The sequence below is a fragment of the Neomonachus schauinslandi genome, chromosome 15 (genome assembly GCF_002201575.2).
Source record: "Neomonachus schauinslandi chromosome 15, ASM220157v2, whole genome shotgun sequence".
Classification (NCBI taxonomy): Eukaryota; Metazoa; Chordata; class Mammalia; order Carnivora; family Phocidae; genus Neomonachus; species Neomonachus schauinslandi.
In genome coordinates, this window is record NC_058417.1 from 42,267,737 (window position 1) to 42,289,226 (window position 21,490).

Here is a 21,490-nt window from a genome sequence, read left to right on the forward strand (position 1 = left end):
CCACCCACCTCCCACAAGGTACACCTGGGCCTACCTGGAATCCTCCGGAGGCCTCAGGAGACGTCACAGGGCTACTGAACCTCTGTGCCCGGGGAAGTGAGGGACTTGGGCCTCAGTGTGGGAGGAGGCCAAGTGTAACCCCAGATGGCATCGGCCAAGTCTGGGAACCTCAGTCAGTCCACGGTGCTAGGGGAAAAATGGCAGTGTGGGGCATTTCAGATCAACACACCTTGTTTTATTAAGCACCAATGGCGAGTCAGGCTCTGCACCAGGAACATGGAGATAAACAAGACACAGTCCCGGCCGCCGAAAGGCTTACAGTCTAGTAGGAGAGACCAGCCAGCTTTTGGCTGATTACAATTCTGTGGATTAAAGTAAAACATGGCATGGCGGGGTGGGCAGGGGGCTTTCCCAGAGCACCTGACCCAGCCCGGGGCTCCAGATGGTGCTTGGGAGTTATCCAGCTATAGAAAAACGAAAGGTATTCTAGGTGAGGGAACAGCACAGCGAAAGCACAGAGGCAGGAAACAGCCTCGTGCATGTGGACTCCTAAGAGTTCAGGGCAAGGAAGACACGGAGTGGGAGGCAGCCTGGTGGCAGGTGGGGAGCGGGTATGGGGGAGGCTGGAGAAATGCCAAGGTGGGGCAGTGGGTCATCCCACAAGAGGCCCCGCCACAGCATTACCAACAAGGGAGTCCTCACTGCATCCTGGCCAAGGGCTTCAACCTAGGCGAGAATCCTGTCCGAAGGTAGCAGCCCTTGGTCCACAATTATTTCCCTGGTCCAGGATGTAGGTTTTGGTCATGATGGGGCATGTGCTTGGAGAGGGTTCAAGCCCAGGGAACCTCCCAGTTTTGAACACTGTCAGTGGCCACAGAGACCGTGTCCCTCGCCTGCACCCCCAAGAAATTTACAATAGTTTCCCACCATGGCTTTCATGCCGCATCGCGGACACCATTCTGTGGGCGGGTCCAGACAGAGGGGCCCTCGGGAAGGTGGGGAGGAGTATTTACTGACGGGGCCGTTTCCCTGCCTCAGACAGGATGCACTCCGAAGGGTGGGGGAGCAGGGGGGCCGTGCCGGGCTCAGCCCAGAGTCAGAGAGAGAGAGAGAGAGAGAGAGAGACAGAGAGAGAGTGTGTGTGTGTGTGTGTGTGTGTGTTGACGGGCTTGGGAGGAAACAGGAGGCATTTGTTACCTGCTTCAGCCTCTGAGGAGATCAAGGCCTGGCGCTGCATGCATCGGGAGTGCCCCGCTAGGGGGAAGGCAGGAAGTAGCGGGTGAGCAGGTACAGGAGGCTGGCAAGGCCCACTAGACCTGTCAGGACCCCGAGCCTCAGTGGCAGGTACTCCAGGGAGCGCTCCAGCTCAGCGTGCAGGAGGACGACCTGGCGTCTGGTGATGCTCCACTCCCCCGAGTTGTCTAGGACATGGCGGGCCATGCGGGCCTTGTCCTTCAGGGGCAGCTGGGCCTCGATCCGGGCCTCTGCGTCCTCCCGGTTCAGGCTGTTCCGCTGCATCAGCCGCGCCAGCTGTGTGTCCCGGTCACTGAGGACGGGCCGGGAGGGCAGCTCAGGCACCACAGGCCCCGGCCTCCCTCCCACGGGCAAGTCACAGGGTGGGGGGGCAGGGCACGGGCAGTCCCTTCTTTCAAATCTCTTTCGGGGCCACGGCCAGGGAGGGAGGCTACTCCCACCTCATCGCACGCTTTGTGGGGACCCTAGTAGCACCATGGGCTCCGGAAGTCCCTCAGCATCAACGGCGGGGGGGGGGGGGGCGTTGCAGCCACTGCTCTCTGCCATCTGGGGTCTCTCTGCCTTGCCACTAGGCCTGCAACTTCCCAGTTATAAGCTGGGAAGATCTGGTCATCTGGCATCAGCTACATCCTGAGTCCCTGGGTGGGTGACCTTTACTGGAAGGGCTGTGCCTGCAAACCAGCTGCTGCCTGTAGTTCCCCTGGGGCTTGGGCCTGCTTCGTCCAAAACAGCTTCCTGAGCCACCAGAGACCCCTCTCCTTGCCTTCCCACTCCCACCCTGGACCCTGAGAGCCAAGACAGCGGCTGCCCCGCGAGATGCCACTGACACAGAGGGACCGGCCAGCCCCAAGGTGCTTCCCCTTGGAGCAAGGGAGCTGGATCTGGTCCTTGGGACAGAACAAAGCATCACAGACTAAGCTAAACACCACCCAGTCTGCCGACTCCGAAGGAAATTCAAAGAATAGGTCTTCCGCCCACTCTGATATTACCACCTAGGTCCTTCCTCAGGAAACTTACTGTCTTGTCTTTGGCTACACAGGCTGCCAGGCTGTCTTCTGGAAGGGAGTCATCTCTAAGCTCTCTCTAGCTCTGTGGCTACCTGAGCCCCTCAGGGGGAATGAGAGGGAGTGGGCTCTGCCATCTGGGGGCTGTCTGCTTTGCCACTAGGCCTGAGCTCTCCCAGCTGTATAAGATGAGAGGGTCTGATCACTACAGTTTGGTCTCCTCTTAGGTGTGGCTAGACCAGAGGGCCTCCTGGGATGTGAAGACACACCTTCCAAGGACAGACACAACCTGAACACTGGTCAATTCTAATGCCGTTCAGAACAGAATGCTCCAGAAAATCATTTCTGGCTGGCCAATCAGAGAAGACTTTGTAGAAGGATGGCGTCTATACCGGCGTTTGAAAAGTAAGTTGACTTCTCGTTTCCTTTGTTAGGGGGACAGCGTCCTGTCAAGGTCACGGGGCCAATCCCTGCCTAGCTAAAAACAAGGACTGAATCTTAGGGACGCTGTGAATCTGGGCCTAGGGAAATCTGAGTGAACGGAGGTGGCTTAGAGCCACCTGTGAGGGCACAGCCTTCAGAACATGTGGCCTAGGCTCAGGGCTTCCTGGAATGTGAAGGCAGAGCTCCCTTACAGCCCCTTCTGGGGCCCAGAGAGAGTCCCATATGTTCAAGGACTGATGCTATTTATGGGAATAGGATTTTTACCCAAACACTTACTCTGCAATTGGCCAATTTCTCAAAAATGTGAATAATCCCATTTTGGTATAATCACACTTTGGTAAATGCCCCATATTATTTCAAATGCACCAGGGATACAGGGATAGTCTGATAGTTAAAGGAATCCATGAGGGGATCTTTAGTTTTGTCCAGTGTAGATCCGTTTTATGAAAAGCAAATAATCACTCATTCACATGTCTCTGGCCTCTCTCTCGAGCCTGAAAGCGGGGCGTGAACAGCACCCAGGATTCCGGCAAAGGCTCCTGCAGCTGGTGAGCAGGCCTGGAGGGTCTCCTGCAGAACAGGCCCCATCTACGGAACTCAGCGTACCTGCCAGGAGCCACAGTGCTCTCTGCTCTTAGCGAACAGACCAAGCTGGAAAGGAAGTGCAGCAAGGCAGGGCAGGCATGGGGTCATCTGGGTCATCTGTGACTGCAGATACAACCAGTGTTCTCACCTCTGCTAGAGGATTCCCCCTCAGCCCCTTTTCTGACCCTTTGGTGCAAAGTTCCAATTGTATTAAGACTCCAAGGCAAAGTCTTCATGGAGTGTGCTTGGCCTCTGCTGATAGCCTTTCACAGACAGGGAATAAAGAAGCCAGAGAGGCTGACGGTTTCCATGGGAGACACGGGCTGGGGGGCAGCTATGAGGATGCCCGAGTCCCTCCAGGAGGCTCAGCAGATTCAGACTAGGCTTTCCATGGCAGCCCTCGGTGGGAAGCTGCGGGGGCGGGCAGGGTGAAGCTTAGGGCATGAGCACTCCAGGCCCCACCTCTGGTGGTGCTGGGAACCTCCTACGCACCAGTCTCTGGAGAGCCACCCTGTGCCCAAAATACCCACAGAGCCAAGTGCCCACCTCTGTGTCTGTCTGCTGTACTTGTGGGTGGCATCCAGGAGGTTTCTGGGAGGCAGAGACACCCTGCAGCCTCATCTACTCTCTCACCCCACTGGGACTGTGACTCATTCTCTCTGACAGTTTGATCTGCCTGTTTGCCAAACCTGGATTCTGGTTTGTGGTGTGTCCTGAGGGATTCTGAGAACAAAGCTCCCTCCTTAGCTGGACTCTGATAGTTCCCTCCTGGCAACTGTCTATTCATAGGTGCTGCAGGGGGCGGGAGGGGGGACCCTGGACACCCCCTCAAGTAACTCCCCCCTCGAGTTTCTCTTCTGTAATTCAGAAGGATCAGCTCCTGCCCTAAACACCTCATGCTGAAAGGCAAATTGAGTGAAGTAATAAATGTGGGAGCTGTCTGGAAAGGTGAGAAGTGCTAAAGGAGGGAAAAGGGCTCCCGTGATTAACAACATGGTAGCTCAGGGCATCTGGGCTGAAGTGCCCCCAATAGCCAGCAGGGGGAGCCCCTCCCAAGCAACTAGAGATGCCTGGGGGCCTTCACTTCCCACAACTACTTGGGGGCATATCTGGGTCAGGCACAGAAGTCATTCCTATAGGTTTTGGACACAGCCACCCAAACCCCCAGGGCCTCCTGGTCACCCCGTGGGGTAAGGGCAAAGCGATGTGGGCCATTTCTCAGGTACCTGCTTTACTCCAGGGGCCCACCTTTCCAGCCTTGGTCAGGCCTGGCCATGACACACACTCACCAGTACACCACCACTGTGTGCTTCATGTACTTGAGCAGCTTCTTGGTCTCAAACAGCAGGGGGATGTCCAGAATCACATAGCGGTATCCTGCGAAGAAGACGGGAAGCCCACGGTTCAATTCTGCAAGCAAACACTAAGCACTGTGTGCCAGGCTAGGGGACAGAGTTGGAGCCACTGGTCCCTACCATCGGGAGCTCCCTAGCAAAGGGATATCCTGCGAGGACAGGCAACACCTCAACGCTAGCCAGCTCCAGTGCCCCTCAGAACAGAATGCTGCAGAGAGTCATCTCTGCCCAAGATGATCAGGGAAGACCTTGCAGGAGGGATGGCATTTGTACTGGCCTTGAAATGCAGGTAGGGCTTCTGATACTTGAACATGAGTGTTTGGAGGTGGGGGTTCCAGGAATGGGGGACAGCAAAGCATCAAGAGCAGCGAGGTTCTACTGCTCTGGCTGTGGAGGCCTCGTACAATGGGAGGCAAAGCGGGTGAGGTGAGCAGGGCAGGCACCAAGGGTTGAGTTCACCTTGATCTTGCACCTAAAGGGTTGTTATTTATGAGCAAGGAAATGACACAGAGTTGGAGGAGACTGGGAAGTTTCCAGGAGGAACTGGGCCCTTTCTGCCCTCCTTCACCTCTCTTGGCTCCAAAAAACCCTAAAAAACAAAAACAAGAGTGTGGCTCCCTGCTGAAGAAGAGTCCTGCATGGCCATCTCTACCAACTCTGCACGAGAGACTCATACGGGGGGCAGTGGCAGTAGCCCCAGAAGGAAAGAGGTGGCTTCTCTGCATTGGAGGCAGGCCTCCAGCCACGGACCGCAGGGACTGGTCTGGAGGTGGTGGGTGGTTATGACTAAGAAAATATAAGTCACTCCAGTGTGGTAAAAGGCACTGGCTGGCCCTTCCAATACAAGCCAAGGCCAGCCAAGGGCGGAACCCTCACCCACGGTGACAGGGCATGTCCCGGGGCTGCCCACCCCCAAACACCGCGGGCTCCACACTCCTAGTTCTCTTTGGGCCAGGATCCCTTGTGTAGGTGTAAAAAGCTGGCAGGGGTCCCAGAGCTGTGAGGGAAAGGGATGGGCACTGCCTCCACCCAGAGATGCGTGCCCGGCTTGGATAGCATCCCACCGCAAACACTTCCCACCACAGAGCCAGACACATGCACAGGGGACAGGGCAGACGACCCAAGCCACTGAGGTTCTTGTTCCCCAGGATCTGCTGCTCGGGAAGCCCCAGAAAAACCTTCAGTTGAACGAGGGCGTTAGGAGACTGGGCTGTGATGACATGCCTGGGTTCGCGGCCCCCCACTTTCCCACCATGTGACTCTGGGCCCCTGAAAAACCTCATCTGTGAGCAAAGGCTACCTCCCTCCCAGGAAGACAGTAAGGATCAAATGAGCGAAGGCTCGAAAACCACTCCCAGTGCCTCACCCAGACACTCCCAAGTGCTCCATAAATGAGGGTTATTATTACTACCGTTCCCTGGAAGAAGGGTGGCCCCGCAGTTCCAGGTCCCCCACTCCCCTCCCAGCTCAGAACAGAAGCCAAGACCAGACCCTCTCTGGGCCTCTTATCTCCCTTTCCTGCTCTGCCCCCACCCGTCCCTGTCCCCTCACTGTCCTTTCTCCTCGGCCCCTCTCGGGAGCTCGTGGCCAGCTCTTTGGTTCACCGGCAAAGGGCTATTCAGCTGTCACATCCCTCCTGCTTGATAAGCTCTGCAAACTATCCGGACTCTATTAAGACATCCGTCTGCCTACACAGAGACCTCCCCAACAGCTGGTGATCTTATCTGACGTTTGATTATACCAACTTTGACAGTTGTATTTGTTATACTCATCAGGGAAAAACTGGGACTGTGGAAGCCACAGCTGTCGTCCCCATTTTTCACCTTATCGAGCTGAAAAGAGCTTTCTGGCTTTTATTTAAGTGGTGGTGGTTGGGGAGAGGGGAGGCTGGGTGGATGACACAGCAGGAGAACTCTGGAGCGGGTGACATTATCCGCTGCTTAATTTCACAAGGGGAGAGCCGCCACTGCCTCAAAGCCCTGCAGATGTACTTGCAACTGGTCAGGGAGTGAACGCGAAAGGGCAGGACTGAAAGACAGAAGGCTTCGCTCCTGGGTGGGGGGCCAGGAGGGGTCCTCACACAGACACGAGAGGCAGGACAAAGGCAGAAAGAGTCCAGAGACTCTTCCTGAGGGAGGAGAGAGGGAGGAAGGTCTGCAGCAAGGTCCTGAGATGCAGAACAAGCTGGTCCAGCAGGGAGGATGCCTGGAGCCCCCTCTCGCCCCCGGCCAGAGCAGGGGAAAGGGGTGAGGGGAGAGGTCAACACCGTGGATGGCTGTCAAGTCCTCTCTTTCCTTCTGAAGGGAGGTGCAGGGCAGAGGAAGATGGGGTGGGGAGAGGCTCCCCACTCGAGAACTTGATGCATGAGAGGATAAAATAAGGCCAGGATCATGGTGCAAAAGCCACGAGAAAACCTAGAGGCTCCCCAGTACCCTCCAGGAACAAAGTCTCAGCATTGTGACTGATGATGGGGAGACAAGCAGCCAGGCTTTCCATTCTGACGCCCGGGCTGGCGGCCACATATGCCAGAGGCTGGCGGGCAGATCTGCAGGGGCCCCAGGCCAGCCTCCCGCCTGATCTGAAGCCACTGCCCTCTGCTTCTCCACTCCGGTGACTGACCCCCTCCTGCACCTGCTCAGGTCACCCCGGCCCAAAAGCGTCCTAAGAACAGGGCTGGCACCGGGGCTATAGCTTGGGAAAGGTTGCCAACCTCCAGAAGGTTCTTGCCAACTAAGCACAGACCCCGGCTTTTCCCTGTCCCTTCTTTTAGTTCCGGCACACGCCAGGCTAACTCTCTCCACTGAGCCCTTGCCCCAAAGGACTATCCTCCGAGTAAGGACTCCTCTCCCTGCCCCTGCCCCGCACCTGCCCTGGCCATTCTGGGTCCTCCCCAGTTCCCAGTCTGTAAGCTTACTTTCCAGGCAGCCTGACCAGCACCAAATCTGACTCTGACCACGGTTTATACCATGTGGTAATCCACAGTCACTGATGCGGACCCAGTCCCCCGAACAGCTTCTCGAGGTTGGCATTATTAGCCTCACTACGCAGAGGGGCTGGCTCACTTGACAAAGTCACACAGCTAGAAGCTATGAGGTCAGGGCTGAAACCCAGGTCTCCAGACTCCATTATTTGTCAGCTGTTACTACTCCCAACCCTGCTAGAAAAATCACTTACTTCCTGGGGATCGTGGCTCAAAAGCCTCAAGTGTCTCTTCTCACGCAATTGTCAACCTCTTTAAATGCTGAAGGACATGTGCACCTTTCCTCTGGGGCTGCCATGAGGCTCTGCGTGGGGGGTGCAAAGGAACAGTGTGAACTCCACAGCTGGACCAGCCAGCTCCCCTTCTCCCTGGCCAACCTTTCTGCAGAGGGGGAGGGCCCCGGCCCTGGAAGAAGAGGGCTCTGCCTCACCCCTGTCCCAGGCCCTGGGTCTTACCTCGGAGGAAATACTTGAAGGTCTCCTTCATCATTTCCTTGCGGATCTCAGGGTGGGTGATGGTGTTGAGCAGATGCCGCCGGTCAGGCTGGTTAAAGATCAGGTCCCCCAGGACCTTGCGATTGATGTCACCGTTCTCCAGCAAGACCTCGGTGCCAAAGGCCTCCACGATGCGTCGGTGGGCGGGGTATCCAGGCTGGACGACTGTGGAATGAGGACAGGCCTGGGTCACTCTCTAGAGCCTCCAAGCCAGGCGGAGGCCCCCAAATGACTAAAGGCAAAATGATGGGGGAACCCACGGGTGCCTCTTTCAGTTGGAGCAAAAACCAAATGACAGGAGAGAAGGCAGTTGAAGAAAAGAGCAGAGCGCTTGGAACCCCTCGAGTGGGTCACAGGGTGAAGTGAAGGATAGGGATGAGAAAGGGGGGGCAGGGAGCAAGAAATCAGACCAGGGTAGACAGGAAAGCCTTTCCCTCCTCCAAGGCCTTGAAAGGACTTAGAAAAAGGTGAGACACGATGGCAGAAAGGGGTACAGGGGAGCTGCCGTGCAGTCCCACCACCTGCCCCTCCCAACTCACCATGGCGGGCAATGACGTCAACATCAATCACCGCACAGCCCAGCTGCTGGAACACCTGGATCACCGAGCTCTTGCCCGAGGCAATGCCCCCTGTGAGGCCCACCAGGAACATCTTCCCAGGAGAGAGGAGGCCAGTAAGAATGCTGAACCAGGAGCTGGGGAATCACCGGAGTAGGGCACGCGTGGCTGGCTGGGATGGCCTGCCCCAGGAATTCCAGAAGGACCTGCCTGGGATGACAGCAGGCCTGATGAGTGTTGGGCCTGAAGACCCAGGATCGGGGGCGGGGGGCCGGGGAGGCGAAGGAATGGAAGGGAGATGCAGCCTGCGCAGGCAGAGAGGAGTTCTGAACTTGGGGAACTCTGGATCCATCCTAAGATAGAAAACTCTTTCCGGACGGGTCTCCAGTAGTCTTTAGAAAACTTTCATAAACAAGGCAAACCAACACAGTATAAATTTAGCAATCAAACTGCTGAGTAAGCAGAACAAGGTCAGGTGCTGTTAAGCAGAGCACTTTCTGGAAGAACAGTACCCCACTGCAGGCAAATTTCGCATAGGAAGGGAACACCTGGTGTGGTGAATCCAAGGCACTTTTCAGATGCCCACAGAGCCCCCCTCTGGCCTTCACTTTATAGTCTGGGGACACTGAGGCTCACGGGGAAGAATGTCTTGCCTGCCCACCGCCCCTAGCACCAGCACTGTCTGGGTGCCTCGTCTAGACTGGGAAGAATCCTCCCTCCTCAACCAGAAGAGGCCCAGATGGGGAGCCCAGAGGAAGCAGCGGCTCGGGGGCCAGGAGGCCTGAGGTTTAGAGGAGTGTGGATCTTGCCCGGGAGGAATGTGAGGGAAGGAGGACAGGCTGCGGGAAGGAACGCTGAGCCGGCGCAGGGGTGTGCAGCTCACTCAGACTGAGGAGCAGGGGCCTCTGCAGACCCCGTTTCTCCATGCACGATGCTGTGTGACCCTGGACAAGTCGCCTGTCCCGAATGAGAAAATGCATCGGAAGCCCTCAGGACACTGCCTTTTCCACGGGGAGTGTCCAGGAGAGGAAGTGAGGACGGAGATGTGGGATGGAAGGCGGGTGCCGAAGTCACACTGCCAGGCCTGGAGACTAAAACAGACGTTTGTGAAGTAGGGTCCCCATTCTTACAGCCTCCGACTATCTCACAAAAGACTTGTTTAAAGTCATGTTGCATTTTCTGGAGTAAACAGGGTTACGTGTCTCGGACTTTGCTCCCAGGCTGGAAGAAATTACACTGAAGGCCAGTTCTCTCCCATCCCTCCCTCAGCATCAAATCACTTCTCTAGGACCTTGAAATCTGTCATGGGACTTTTTTTTTTTTTTTTGTAAAATGGCAGATTTACTGTCCTAATTACACTTTGCTTGAGCTTATACTGAAATGAGTTTGCCTCCCCTGAGGACACACCGAGTGACACGGGGAGGCAGCTGCTCGGATGTGGGTGGTGGGGGTGACCAACCCAGAAGTTTAAATCTGCCCAGGCTCGTTCTCCCAGGGCAGCCAGGGGAGGAGAGAGGAGAATACCCACCAGAGTCGTCACCCAAATGGAGAGACCTAACTCAATTATTAAACCATTTGCAAAGCATTTCTCCTCAACCTCTGTGAGCCTGGAGTCGCCCCCAGGTGGTCTCCCTCCAGTTGACACAGAGAGCACTTAAGGATAAGGTTCAGTTGTCAAAAAAATTTTTTTTGTTCACTAAGCTGAAGCTTTGAAATGGAAAATCCAGCAACAGCATTGTAATCCCAGCTCTGTCCCGTTGTCCCCTGAGCCGTGAGCGTGCCTCTCCTCTGCAGAAGACCAATCTGGAAGAATGGGAGTGGAACCTGAGAAGAGGCGGTGGTGGACAGAAGGGGCAACGGCCAATTCTCCCCCGGGCCCTGGCACCTCACTGTTGAAAATAAGCCACCATCACCTGGGCACCCAACTTTGCCAGACTTGGCTGAAGGGGCCCAGCAGAGCATGTGACCTCAACTCCTGCCCATTCACAGGACCAGGACCCCTCCCGAGACACGCTACATCGGAATTTCTAGCGATGGCGCAGCTCTGCTGAGTCACAGGCTTGGAATCGACTTTAACTCTTCATTGACAGTGAGGAGATTAAGGACCAGAGAGGGAGGGACTTACCCACGGCCACAGCTATTAGTGGAGCCTGACATGAATTCAGGGCTCCCACCTCTGAGTCTAGACTCCTGCCTTAACATACTCAGGAAATGAACAATTAATTTATCCTTAGACTAAGAGATAATAAGGACGGTGAATATGGCTATAGGCAAATCAATTCAGAGCCAAAGAAAAATGATTTCTAGACGATCATATTGTTGTTTGCCCTCTGCAGAACAGGGGGTGAGGTCTTATGGACAGCAACCAGAGCACAGATGTCAATTCCAGGCTCAGCTCTGTCCCAGACTCTTGGGGTAACTTAATGAATGTCTACCCTTCTCTGTGCTTCGGTCGACCATCTGTGGAAACAGACCAACAGCTGCTTGGCCTCTGTCAGGGAGGCCGAGGGGATGGAGAAGCACATGCCCTGGGAGGCCGTGGAGGGCCCCTGGCTGAAAGGGGCTGGACAAATAACAGCTGTTCCCGTCCTACAAGCCGTCCATAACTCATTCCTCCGCTGACTGAGGACTGAGCTCCTCTGTGCCTTGCAGCGCCGCATCGGGGACCTCTCGGGTAACCAAAGGAAAACGTAGGTCCTGCCCCTCAGGAAAACTGGACGGAGAGACAGTAACACATGAAAGCAGCCAAGAAGAACAGAGCAGCCACATGCGAGCCAGAGTAATCACGCGGGACTGACCCCGGGCCAGGGTGCGTGCGTGCGTGCGGGCGCGCGTGCGTGCGGGCGCGCGTGCGCGTACCCACTCCCAGGCCTGCTCACGGCCCTGCCCAGGGAGGCAGCTGCAGCGAGCAAGAGCCCACGTCCGCTCTAGGCTTAGCAAGGAGGCAAAGAAGGCTGAGGTTCCAACTGCCCCTAAGACTCACCTAGACCTGTGTGGCAGCTCCTTCCCAGGGAGACCCATGGCGAAGTGAGCACCTCGGGTAACCTGTGCTCCCGACCCCGCTCCTGCGCTGGCTCGGAAGTCCTTCTCGTTTCCCCTCATCCCACCGCCATTTACATGCAGGCAGTGGGAACCTCACAGCAACTCCTAAACCTGGACCTGAGCTGAATCCCCTATGAAACGTCAGAAAAGGTACAGAAACCCGGGCTCCACCCTACTGTCCCGGCCAGCGCGGCACCAAAACCGCTGCTAAAATGGAAGGTTAGGGGCGCCTGGGTGGCTCAGTCCATTGAGCGTCTGCCTTCGGCTCAGGTCATGATCCCAGGGTCCTGGGATCGAGTCCCGCATCGGGCTCCTTGCTCAGCGGGGAGCCTGCTTCTCCCTCTGCTTCTGCTGCTCCCCCTGCTTGTACTTGCTCTCTGTCAAATAAAGAAATAAAATCTTTAAAAAAATAAAAATAAAATGGAAGGTTGTAGACTGTAAGTCAAGAAGCCTGGGTCCCAGTCTCTCTGCATTCTGCCATAAAACTGTGTGACAGTGGGAGCCTTCTCACCAGCCTGGCTCAGGGTGGTAAGTGCTCCATAAATGACAAAAAGCTGATGCCCCTGGGCGCCTGGGTGGCTCAGTTGGTTGGGCGACTGCCTTCGGCTCAGGTCATGATCCTGGGGTCCTGGGGTCCCGGGATCGAGTCCCGCATTGGGCTCCCTGCTCGGCAGGGAGTCTGCTTCTCCCTCTGACCCTCCTCCCTCTCATGCTGTCTCTCATTCTCTCTCTCAAATAAATAAATAAAATCTTAAAAAAAAAAAAAAAGCTGATGCCCCAAATGCCTGCCCCGTCTGACCCTCAGTCTCCACACCTGTGAGCGAGGGGCTGATGCTAATGGGGCTTCCTTTTTCCCTTTTGTAGTGTGGCACTTCACAGAGCTGTCTGGAGATGTTCGCCTGGGAGACCAATGAATGACGAGACTGCTGGTGGCCTGGGAATCCTCCTCCTCAATACCAAAAGCTGTTCCCAGAGCTAGCTTGGCTGGAGGAGGAAGGAGACACCGAGTCCCATGGTAACAGAGAAAAGCAAATGCCCAGCACAAGAGAAATGGAAGCTGGATTCTGGGAAATGATCCCAGGCCTGTCTGCATCAGCCAAGGTGGGCCTCCAATCCCAGGGGAGCCACATCCAAATCCTTTCTTCTCCCTCACTCTCCCTGTCAGGGGAAAGACAGCAGGGTGTAAAGAAAAGGGTTGGGACCTGAGTCGCAGAGGTGGAGTCTGTAGTCCATGAAGTGAGGAGCGAATTCCACTGTGCTCTGTAAATGGGGGGGGGGGGGTCCCTCTCGTTGAGCTTCCCCAAACTGCCTTTCATTTTTTACCTCTTGGGCACCAACAGCCCAGAGAAGATGAAGAAAAAACATTCAAGGAAGAATGGTCTTGGGGCGCCTGGCTGGATTTGTCAGTGGAGCATGCAGTTCTTGGTTTCGGGGTTGTGAGTTTGAGCCCCATGTTGGGTGTAGAGATTACTTAAAAATAAAATCTTAAAAAGAAAAGTCTCTCTTGGAATCTTTTTTTTTTTTTTTTTAATTTTTTTTTTTAAAGACTTTATTTATCCATTTGAGAGAGAATGAGAGAGAGCACATGAGAGGGGGGAGGGTCAGAGGGAGAAGCAGACTCCCCGCTGAGCAGGGAGCCCGATGCGGGACTCGATCCAGGGACTCCAGGATCATGACCTGAGCCGAAGGCAGCCGCTCAACCAACTGAGCCACCCAGGCGCCCATCTCTTGGAATCTTTTCTGGCAGTGTTTCTTAGGGAAAAATGAGAGTAGTCTGCTTCATGGGTCTCCAGACACAAAACCCTGCTGCCCATTGCTGGCTGTCCTAGTTCTGACTCCACCAGGCCCACCCTACAAATCTAAGTCCCATCCCCTGCACCCAGACCTGTCCAGTGGCTTCTTGACTCCACCCTCCAGCCCCTGCCTGGCTTCTCCCAAAATGGCCAGGGTCAGGGCTTCAAGTGGACTTCTGATCATGTCACTCCCCTGCTTAAAACCCTCACTGCCTTCTTCCCTCTCCTCCTATCCTCCTAGCCTCTCACAGAAGCCTTTGGGTCCCATGTAACCTACCCACCTTTGACCCCTCTGCTCCCCCATCCCCCCAGTCAAGGAACCTGGTCCAACCTTGCACACTTGCTTTCTGTCCCTGAATATTCAGGCTCTTTCCCACCTCAGAGCCTCCATGTACTACGCTGCTCCCCCTGCCACCACGCTCACTTCCTAGCTAACTCCCCTAGGTTTATTCTGCATTCATTCCTTCAGCCAATCAGGCACCAGGCCCTGCTCAAAACAAGAGTGCCTGCCCCCTCCAAGCAAAGCCTACACTCTACTGTGGGAGGTAGGGGGGTGGGGCAAGGGCGGAAACAATAAACTCACAATATGTACGGTGATGTTAGGTGGGGAGCATATCAAGAGCAATGGGGGTCAATGTCTTTAAGATTTTATTTCTTAGAGCATGCGCACGAGTGGGGGGAAGGGGCAGTGGGAGAGGCAGAGAATCTCAAGCAGACTCCACACTGAGCACAGAGCCCAACGCAGGGCTCGATCTCATGACCCGGAGACCATGACCTGAACTGAAACCAAGAGTCAGACGCTTAACCGACTGAGCCACCCAGGCGCCCCGGGGGTCATCATCTTAAATCAGGACCAGGGAGGTCTAAGTGAGGGCTGGAAAGCAGCAAGAAGGCACATCACAGCTCCACTCAGAGCAGCCTTGTCCATCCCCCAACTCAAATCAGGTCCCTGACCTCTCTCTGCGCCATTCTTTTCCTTCCCTGTACCCATCGTGTTTGTGTGACTGTTTTCAACGTGTTAAATAAAATAAGCTCCACGAGGCCACAAGCTGTGTCATTTGCAACCCTTTGTGGCATCTAGCTTAGTGCCCAATGTCTATCCATCATGTACCAGATGAGTGATACTGGTCACATTACTTAACCTTTTGTTGACTTGGTTTCTTCATCTGTGAAGCTAATGGCACGTACTCTGAGTCGCTGTGAAGAGTAGAAGAGTTCATACATAGAAAGTGTTTCATTCTAAGTGCCTAGCACACATTTATGCCAAGCACTCACCAATGCTCCCTCTTAGTTATGAGAAGGTGTTTGAAAGCTCTTTATAGAATGAACAACTGAATGAGTCCATGACTAGGGAAGGGGAGAGAAAATACTTGGGGTCACATTCTCCTGTCAGTGGCAAGGGGGAGGCTGGAATCAACCTCCCAGCCTGCTCTCTTTTCCATGAGAACATGCTGCCTGAGGATAGTATATCCCTCCTGGGGGAAAAAAAGGGAAACAAACAAAACACCCCATGGGTTAAGCAGAATAAGAAACTGATACTTGAATGGACACTCTTTCTTTCCTCCCTTGGGAGAGCTCAGGACTTAACTTGGAAGCAAGTTCTGTTGCTTTGCATCTCCCAATCAACAGCCCCAACCTGCCTGTGCTGGGGGGGGCCAGGACCTGGCTCCCTCATTAGCTTGCAGCTTCCCTTCCTCCTCCTCCTGCAGCCTCCCAGGATTTCACACTGGGCATGCATGACCTGCCAGACGCTTCTCCTTCCAAATGCTTTCCAAAGAGGATGTATCCATTTTGCTCCAATGATCAATATAATCATTCATGAAAACGAGTCATTCCCTGCCTTGGGACCCAATTATTTTCTCATGTAACCAGTGGTTGCAAAAATATATTGTTTTCCAGTTAACTAGTAAGTGCTATTTTTATCTATGGTTTCCCCACTCCTAATCTTTCATTATTGGGGAGAGGCTGCCGTTTAAACCTCAGTCCAAGTTCTCATCTGCTAGGCCTATTAAGTCAGTACCTCCTTTAAGCTGCCAATTACCTGGAGGGAGCCCCAAGAGAAGGTCCTGGTGGTAAGTCCCTGTCTCCCTTCTCCCCTGCCAATACCAAGGGAAGGGTAGAGAACAGGTCACTCTTCTTGAGCACTCTCCAAGCATAACCCATCAGTGCAGGGAGCTTTTATGGGTGGCCAGGGAGGCTGTTTGCACTGGAATACTATACTGGTGCTTAGGCAGAGGAAGGATCACAGGGAATGCCAACTCTCAGGGGCTTCAGAGTCACAGGGACCTCAGATGGGATCTCAGCTCTGTCCCTTAACTAGCTCTGTGGCCTTGGGCAACTTCAGCATTGTGGGCTTAGTTCCTTGCATATAAAATGTGATTAATAATGACGACTCCTGGGTTTTGTCAGGATTGAAGGAGGTGACATGTCATGGCCACCTCCTCTTCCCCAACTCAGTGTGTGACATGTCACAGTCATTGCAATCTACTCCACTTCCCCAAAGGGCATCCTCCACCCCCTCAATTGCTCAGGCCAAAATCTTTGGTGTCCTCCCCGCTCCTCGCTCACAATCTTCATCCTACCCACTTGCGCCCCCTGCTGGCTGTGCTCCCTGCTACCTTCACAACCCAGGGAGACACCGCTAGGTCCTTCTACCACCATCTTGCTCCTGGATTACTGCAGTCGCCTCTGAGCGATTTTCTTGTTGCCTTTTGCTCCCCAACCGTCTGCTCATGATATACCAGCTAGTATGAGCCCTTAAAAATGCAAGTCCAATCATTTCACCCCTTTGCTCAAAATCCTCCGATGGTTCCTCTCTCATGTAGAGCACGAGCCAAGTCCTTACAGGGTCCTACAGGGGCTTCACGATGGACACAGGCATCTCTGTTCCCAGAATCTCCTATCACCTCCCCCTTGATCTCAGCCCTCCAGACACACGGTTGCCTTGCTGCTCCTTGACTATGTCGAGCATACTCCCACCTTGGGTCTGTGGATATACTGTTCTTCCACATGGAAAGCTCTCCCCCCAGAGGGCTGCATGGCTTACACCCTCCTCTGCCTGACCATCACCCTTTTGGAGACTGTCCTGAATATATAAAACAGCACCCTCATTTCACTCTCTAGTCTCCTCACTGTTCCACTTTTCTTCATAGCACTTACTAACTTATCACTACCAACGTATTACATATCCACATGTTCATCTATTGTAATCTGCCTCTCCCCAGAATCTGGGCACTACTGTATCCAAGGTGCTGAAAACAGGGCCTGACAAGTAGAAGGCCCTCAAAAACATCTATTGAATGAATACATAAAGCATGCAGACAAATGTCCAGCTCATAGGTAAGGAGGAACTTAACACTGACTATTTTATTTTTTATTATTTTTAAAGATTTTATTTGAGAGAGAGAGAGAGAACATGCAAATGAGCTGGGGGAGGGAAAAGCAGACTCCCCGCTGAGCACAGAGCCTGATGCAGGGCTTAACAGCAGGAAGCTCAACACAGGGCTCGATGCCAGGACCCTGAGATCATGACCTGAGCTGAAGTCAGACACTTAACCGACTAGAACCAACCAAGGGCCCCTCAAAATTAACTCTTAAAATAACAGCATATCTGTTTCAGAAAACCTACTATAGAACAACAAAACCTTTTCCACATCACTTCCTATCCCTACATTTCTGGGCTGACAATATCTTTGACTCACAGATGAGGAAACGGAGACAGAGAGTGACTAGGAAGGCGAGGTTTCCAACAGGCAGGATATAAGAGGAGCCGCCCCACCTGGGTGGCTCAGTCGGTTAAGTGGCCAGCTGACTCTTGGTTTCAGCTGGGGCCATGGTCTCAGGGTCGTGGGATGGAGCCTTGTGTGTGTGTGTGTGGGAGGGGGGTGCTCACAGCTCAGTGCTGAGTCTACAGAGTCTGCTTGAGGCTCTTTCCCTCTTCCTTTCCCTTCCCCAATGCACCCCCACTTGCACTTTCACGCTCTCTAAAATAAATAAATAAAATCTTTAAAAAAAAAAAAAAGAGTGTGGGCGCCTGGGTGGCTCAGTCGGTTAAGTGTCTGCCTTCGGCTCGGGTCGTGATCCCAGGGTCCTGGGATCGAGTCCTGCATCGGGCTTCCTGCTCCACGGGGAGCCTGCTTCTCCCTCCACCTCTGCTTTTCTCTCCCTCTCTCTCTCATGAATAAATAAATAAAATCTAAAAAAAAAAAAAAGAGTAGCCGCTCACCATTTGAACACTATGTGCCAGCGACATCCCTCATTCCGTTTGATCAGCACAACCACACAGTGAAGTCAGTTCTTTGGTTTATGCCCATTCTAAAGGTGAGGAAATGAAAGCTAAAAGAAGTTAGATATTTGTGCATGGTAGTTCCAGGACACCTGGGGCATACTTGAAGATATTCCAAGGGGCACAAAGGCACAGTGTAGTAGTACATTTCCCACTCAATGCCCACTGCCTCTACCAATGGGAACAGACCAGCTTTGGAACATGCCTGCATCCTCTCCTTTCCCAGGTCTCCGTTTACCCTGCCCCATCTCCCAGGTTTCAAAGAAAGGCACAACTACCCACCCATGCCAAAATCTTACTAAGGTGCACTGTCCCTAGTGCAAAATTCCCCTGGCACCACCAAGGGGCACTTGGAAACATCAGTATTCATGCCAAGGATGTGCCTGCCTACAGTGACTGCGTAACAAATGCTCCTGCTGAGTCAGGTGGTTTCCAAATCTTTGCCTTCAATAAAGTTCAAGGAGGACCTAAAAGAACTGTCTGCTGGCAGGTCATTATTAATTGATTTCAATGACAGATCACTGTGATTTTTTTTTTTTGGCCATAACTCGGAGGGTGTTCAAAGAACTGAGTAATATTACCACAACAAAATGTCTTCAAGTCCTATGTATTTATTTACATGAACCAACTTTTTCAGTGCTTATGGCCACAAATAAAGGTTCTGCTCATTCTAGCAAATATACACGATACACACATGAACTTTAAAAAGTTCCACTTAGCGTATTAAGAGAAGCATTTCAAATAAAACTTATATTTGACAATTGATCAAAACCAGGTATTTTGATCAATTGTATATTTTGCAATTATAAAAACTCAATCCAAGAAAAATTGTTTAATATTATGACCCCAAGACAATTTTCAAAAATGTTTTAGTTTTAATTTTTTTGTTATTTGTTGCAGAGACGTAGGACGACAAACGAAAGGCTTTCAAGCATAAAATATATCATACTAGAAAAAGATTCTGGGGAGGAAATTAGGTAGAAATATAAGTTGGAGGAAAAATAGCAATGTAAAATTTCAAAGGTTAAACTGGTTTGTATATTTTTTTCAAAGGATAAGGGAAATCAAATCACTATGGTATTGAGATTCCATTGCAGATTTACATGCCTGATATAACAGTTTCATTTTTAAAGTGTCTAATATTTACAATTAACCAGAAATCATCTCCTTTGAAAATGTCAAGAGAAAATTTTTAGCTACCTAAAAACGTGCCAGTGGGTAGTTTTCAAAACAAACCAAAGTTCACTGCTTGCCTGCCTTCAGTTACCAGCCCTAATCTTTTCTCCTAAGGCAAGGCACCAAGAAAGGATCTGAACCCTTCAACCGTATTACTCAGGAGGACAGATTCAGACCTTGCACAAGACAGAAGAGGATCCAGTGGGAATTTATGGCCCTGCGAAAAGAAAACCACCCCAACCCACCTGCCTACTTTCTATTCATCAGTCAGAGCTCCAGCATTGCCCAAGACCTAGGTCAGCACCCCGCCAAATCCATCTGATTTATTCTGGTAAAATCAGCCATCACTGTCCCCCCAACTCCACCCCCCCAAAACCTTTATTCAAAGGCTTCCGTTTCCTCATCTTTAAAATTAGGACTTAATGTCAAGATTCATTCGGGTGATAATTTTCCCATAACTAAGGGAGAAATAAAACTTCATAAGCAAACTCAACGACAGAAGTACCAATGTCTCCATTTGGGAAATTGGGGAAAGAAAAGTAGGTGGCCAGGCCGCCCTCTTTACTAGTGGATGAGTGGGAATCTCATGCTGCCACCCAGGCCTGGTGGGGGGCGGGGGGGGGGGGGTCTTCCCTAAAACTTTATAACCAGTCCAGCCTCCTGGGGAAAAGGAAAGTGGAGGCAAAGCCTCGTCTGAGATGATCACTCAGCAAAACAGCAGTACCCAGAGAAGCAGTTTTAATCCACCCTATGAAATAGGTATCATTCCCGTTTTCCAGATGAGCAAACTGGGAGTCGGAAACGTATGCAAGTTCACAAAACTGGAAAGAGCAGACGCCGGATTCAAAAATAAAATAGATCAGGGGCGCCTGGGTGGCTCAGTCGTTAAGCGTCTGCCTCCGGCTCAGGTCATTGTCCCAGGGTCCTGGGATGGAGCCCCACATTGGGCTCCCTGCTCTGCAGAAGCCTGCTTCTCCCTCTCCCACTCCCCCTGCTTGTGTTCCCTCTCTCGCTGTGTCTCTCTGTCAAATAAATAAATCTTTAAAAAAAATTATCTCTCCCTTTAAAAAAAAAAGCAAAAACAAAAATAAAATAGATCTGACCACAAAGTTCTGAAGCATTTTGACTTTGGACTGAACCTGGGTTTGAAACCACATTCTGCCACAATTCTAGCTGTAAACCTTTTTCCGTTTCCACAGCTGTAAAACAGGGAAAATAACACCTTGCTTAATAGGGTTGCTGTCAAGGCGATGAGCCACGGATGCCAAAGCATTTGACCCAGGGGCTGCTACACAGTATGTGCTCAACAAATTGGAGCCGAGGTTTGAAAAAACAAGGCGCGCACTGCCCACCCCACGGCGCAGCACAACCGGTGCGCCTCGGGCGGGGCTCGAAGCGCCCAGAGCCAGGCCCGGCGCCGGGACGCGGGGCCTCGGGGGTAGACCCAGCCCTCTGGGACAGAGCAGACCCGAGGCGCCCCCCCCCCCCCCCAACCAAGCCCCCGCCGGGTCCGGCTATTTCCGCCCGCCCGCGCGGCGCGCTACGTACCCGAGGCCTCTGACCCGGCCTGGGCCGTCGCCGCTCGCCCAATCTCAGCGGCGCTTACTGGCTCCCGGCGGGCAGGCGGGGCCTCGCGAGCGCGCGCACGCGGACCGGACGTCCGGCCGGCGAAAGGGTGGGCGGGGAAGGCGCGCAGTCCCAACGCGCTGGGCATGGTGGGCACCGCGGGGTTGTTGCCTCTTCGGAGCCAGAGCCCTCCCACGCCGAGGGAAAAAAAAAAGACCCGGAAAGTCCTAGCTCCAAGCTCAGGCCTTGGCCATCTCTAGCTGTGCAGCCCCTGGCAATGGCTACGGCACGTAACTGCGCGCCTTCAACCCGCCAGGTCCTAAGAGCACCTGTAGTGTGGCACTCATTGAGTTTTCACAGGTGGCAGATACTGCCACCGTCCTCATTTCACACAAGGGGAAACTGATTTTCAGAGGTTAATCCGTTTGCTGTCTTACAGTGTCAGTTGGCTGTAGAGCTCAGTCTGTCCGTGCAAGCCCAGCAAGTCACTTAGCCTCTCACCCTGTCTCCGCTATTAAAGTGGGGATACTCACTACTATGCTGTTTGTTGAAAGCATTAGAAATACATAAAAATACCTAATGGTGTCTCACATATAGTAGGTGGTCCTTAATTACCCTGCTTCCTTTCCCTAAACTGGACCTCTGCTTTCTGCTTCCTTTAAAGTAGGAATCTTGTCTATGTTCACCACAAATATCCCCAGTGCCTAGAACAGTGCCCAGCACAGTAGGGATCTGAAACATTGAAGAATGAAGTAATTCAATATCTTTCTCTGACCACTCCAGTCCCTGAAACCTTTCCTCTTAATGTCAACAGCACCGGCTGCTATCACCCAATAAATAGGCTTGCATCTTGATCAAAGGGCACATTTGGTCCAAACACCAATCCAGTGTTTGAATCTCCTCTACATCACCTCCGGGGTCTAATCTTGGCCATGCCCAATGTCAGGGAACTGTT

General features: G+C 52.9%; 1 protein-coding gene across 5 annotated transcripts; it reads right to left on the minus strand.

Moving 5' to 3' along the window:
* Positions 1 to 238: 238 nt before the first annotated feature.
* DCAKD (dephospho-CoA kinase domain containing) lies at positions 239 to 20,586 on the minus strand. 5 transcript variants are annotated; one of them, XR_002479902.1, is made up of 6 exons: positions 20,518 to 20,586; positions 8,656 to 8,883; positions 8,078 to 8,281; positions 4,577 to 4,664; positions 1,198 to 1,546; positions 239 to 362 (listed from the first exon to the last, which is right to left on the minus strand). XR_002479902.1 is itself a non-coding variant. In XM_021681614.2 (5 exons), exons 2-5 carry the CDS (start codon positions 8,765 to 8,767, stop codon positions 1,255 to 1,257), a joined length of 696 nt encoding a protein of 231 aa, XP_021537289.1. In that variant the 5' UTR covers positions 8,768 to 8,879; positions 20,518 to 20,567; the 3' UTR covers positions 239 to 1,254. The 5 variants fall into 5 exon arrangements, 3 of the variants coding, with proteins under 3 accessions (XP_021537289.1, XP_021537290.1, XP_021537291.1); XR_002479901.1 differs by lacking the exon at positions 239 to 362 and adding an exon at positions 449 to 464; XM_021681614.2 differs by having other exon boundaries at positions 239 to 1,546; positions 8,656 to 8,879; positions 20,518 to 20,567.
* Positions 20,587 to 21,490: the final 904 nt, after the last annotated feature.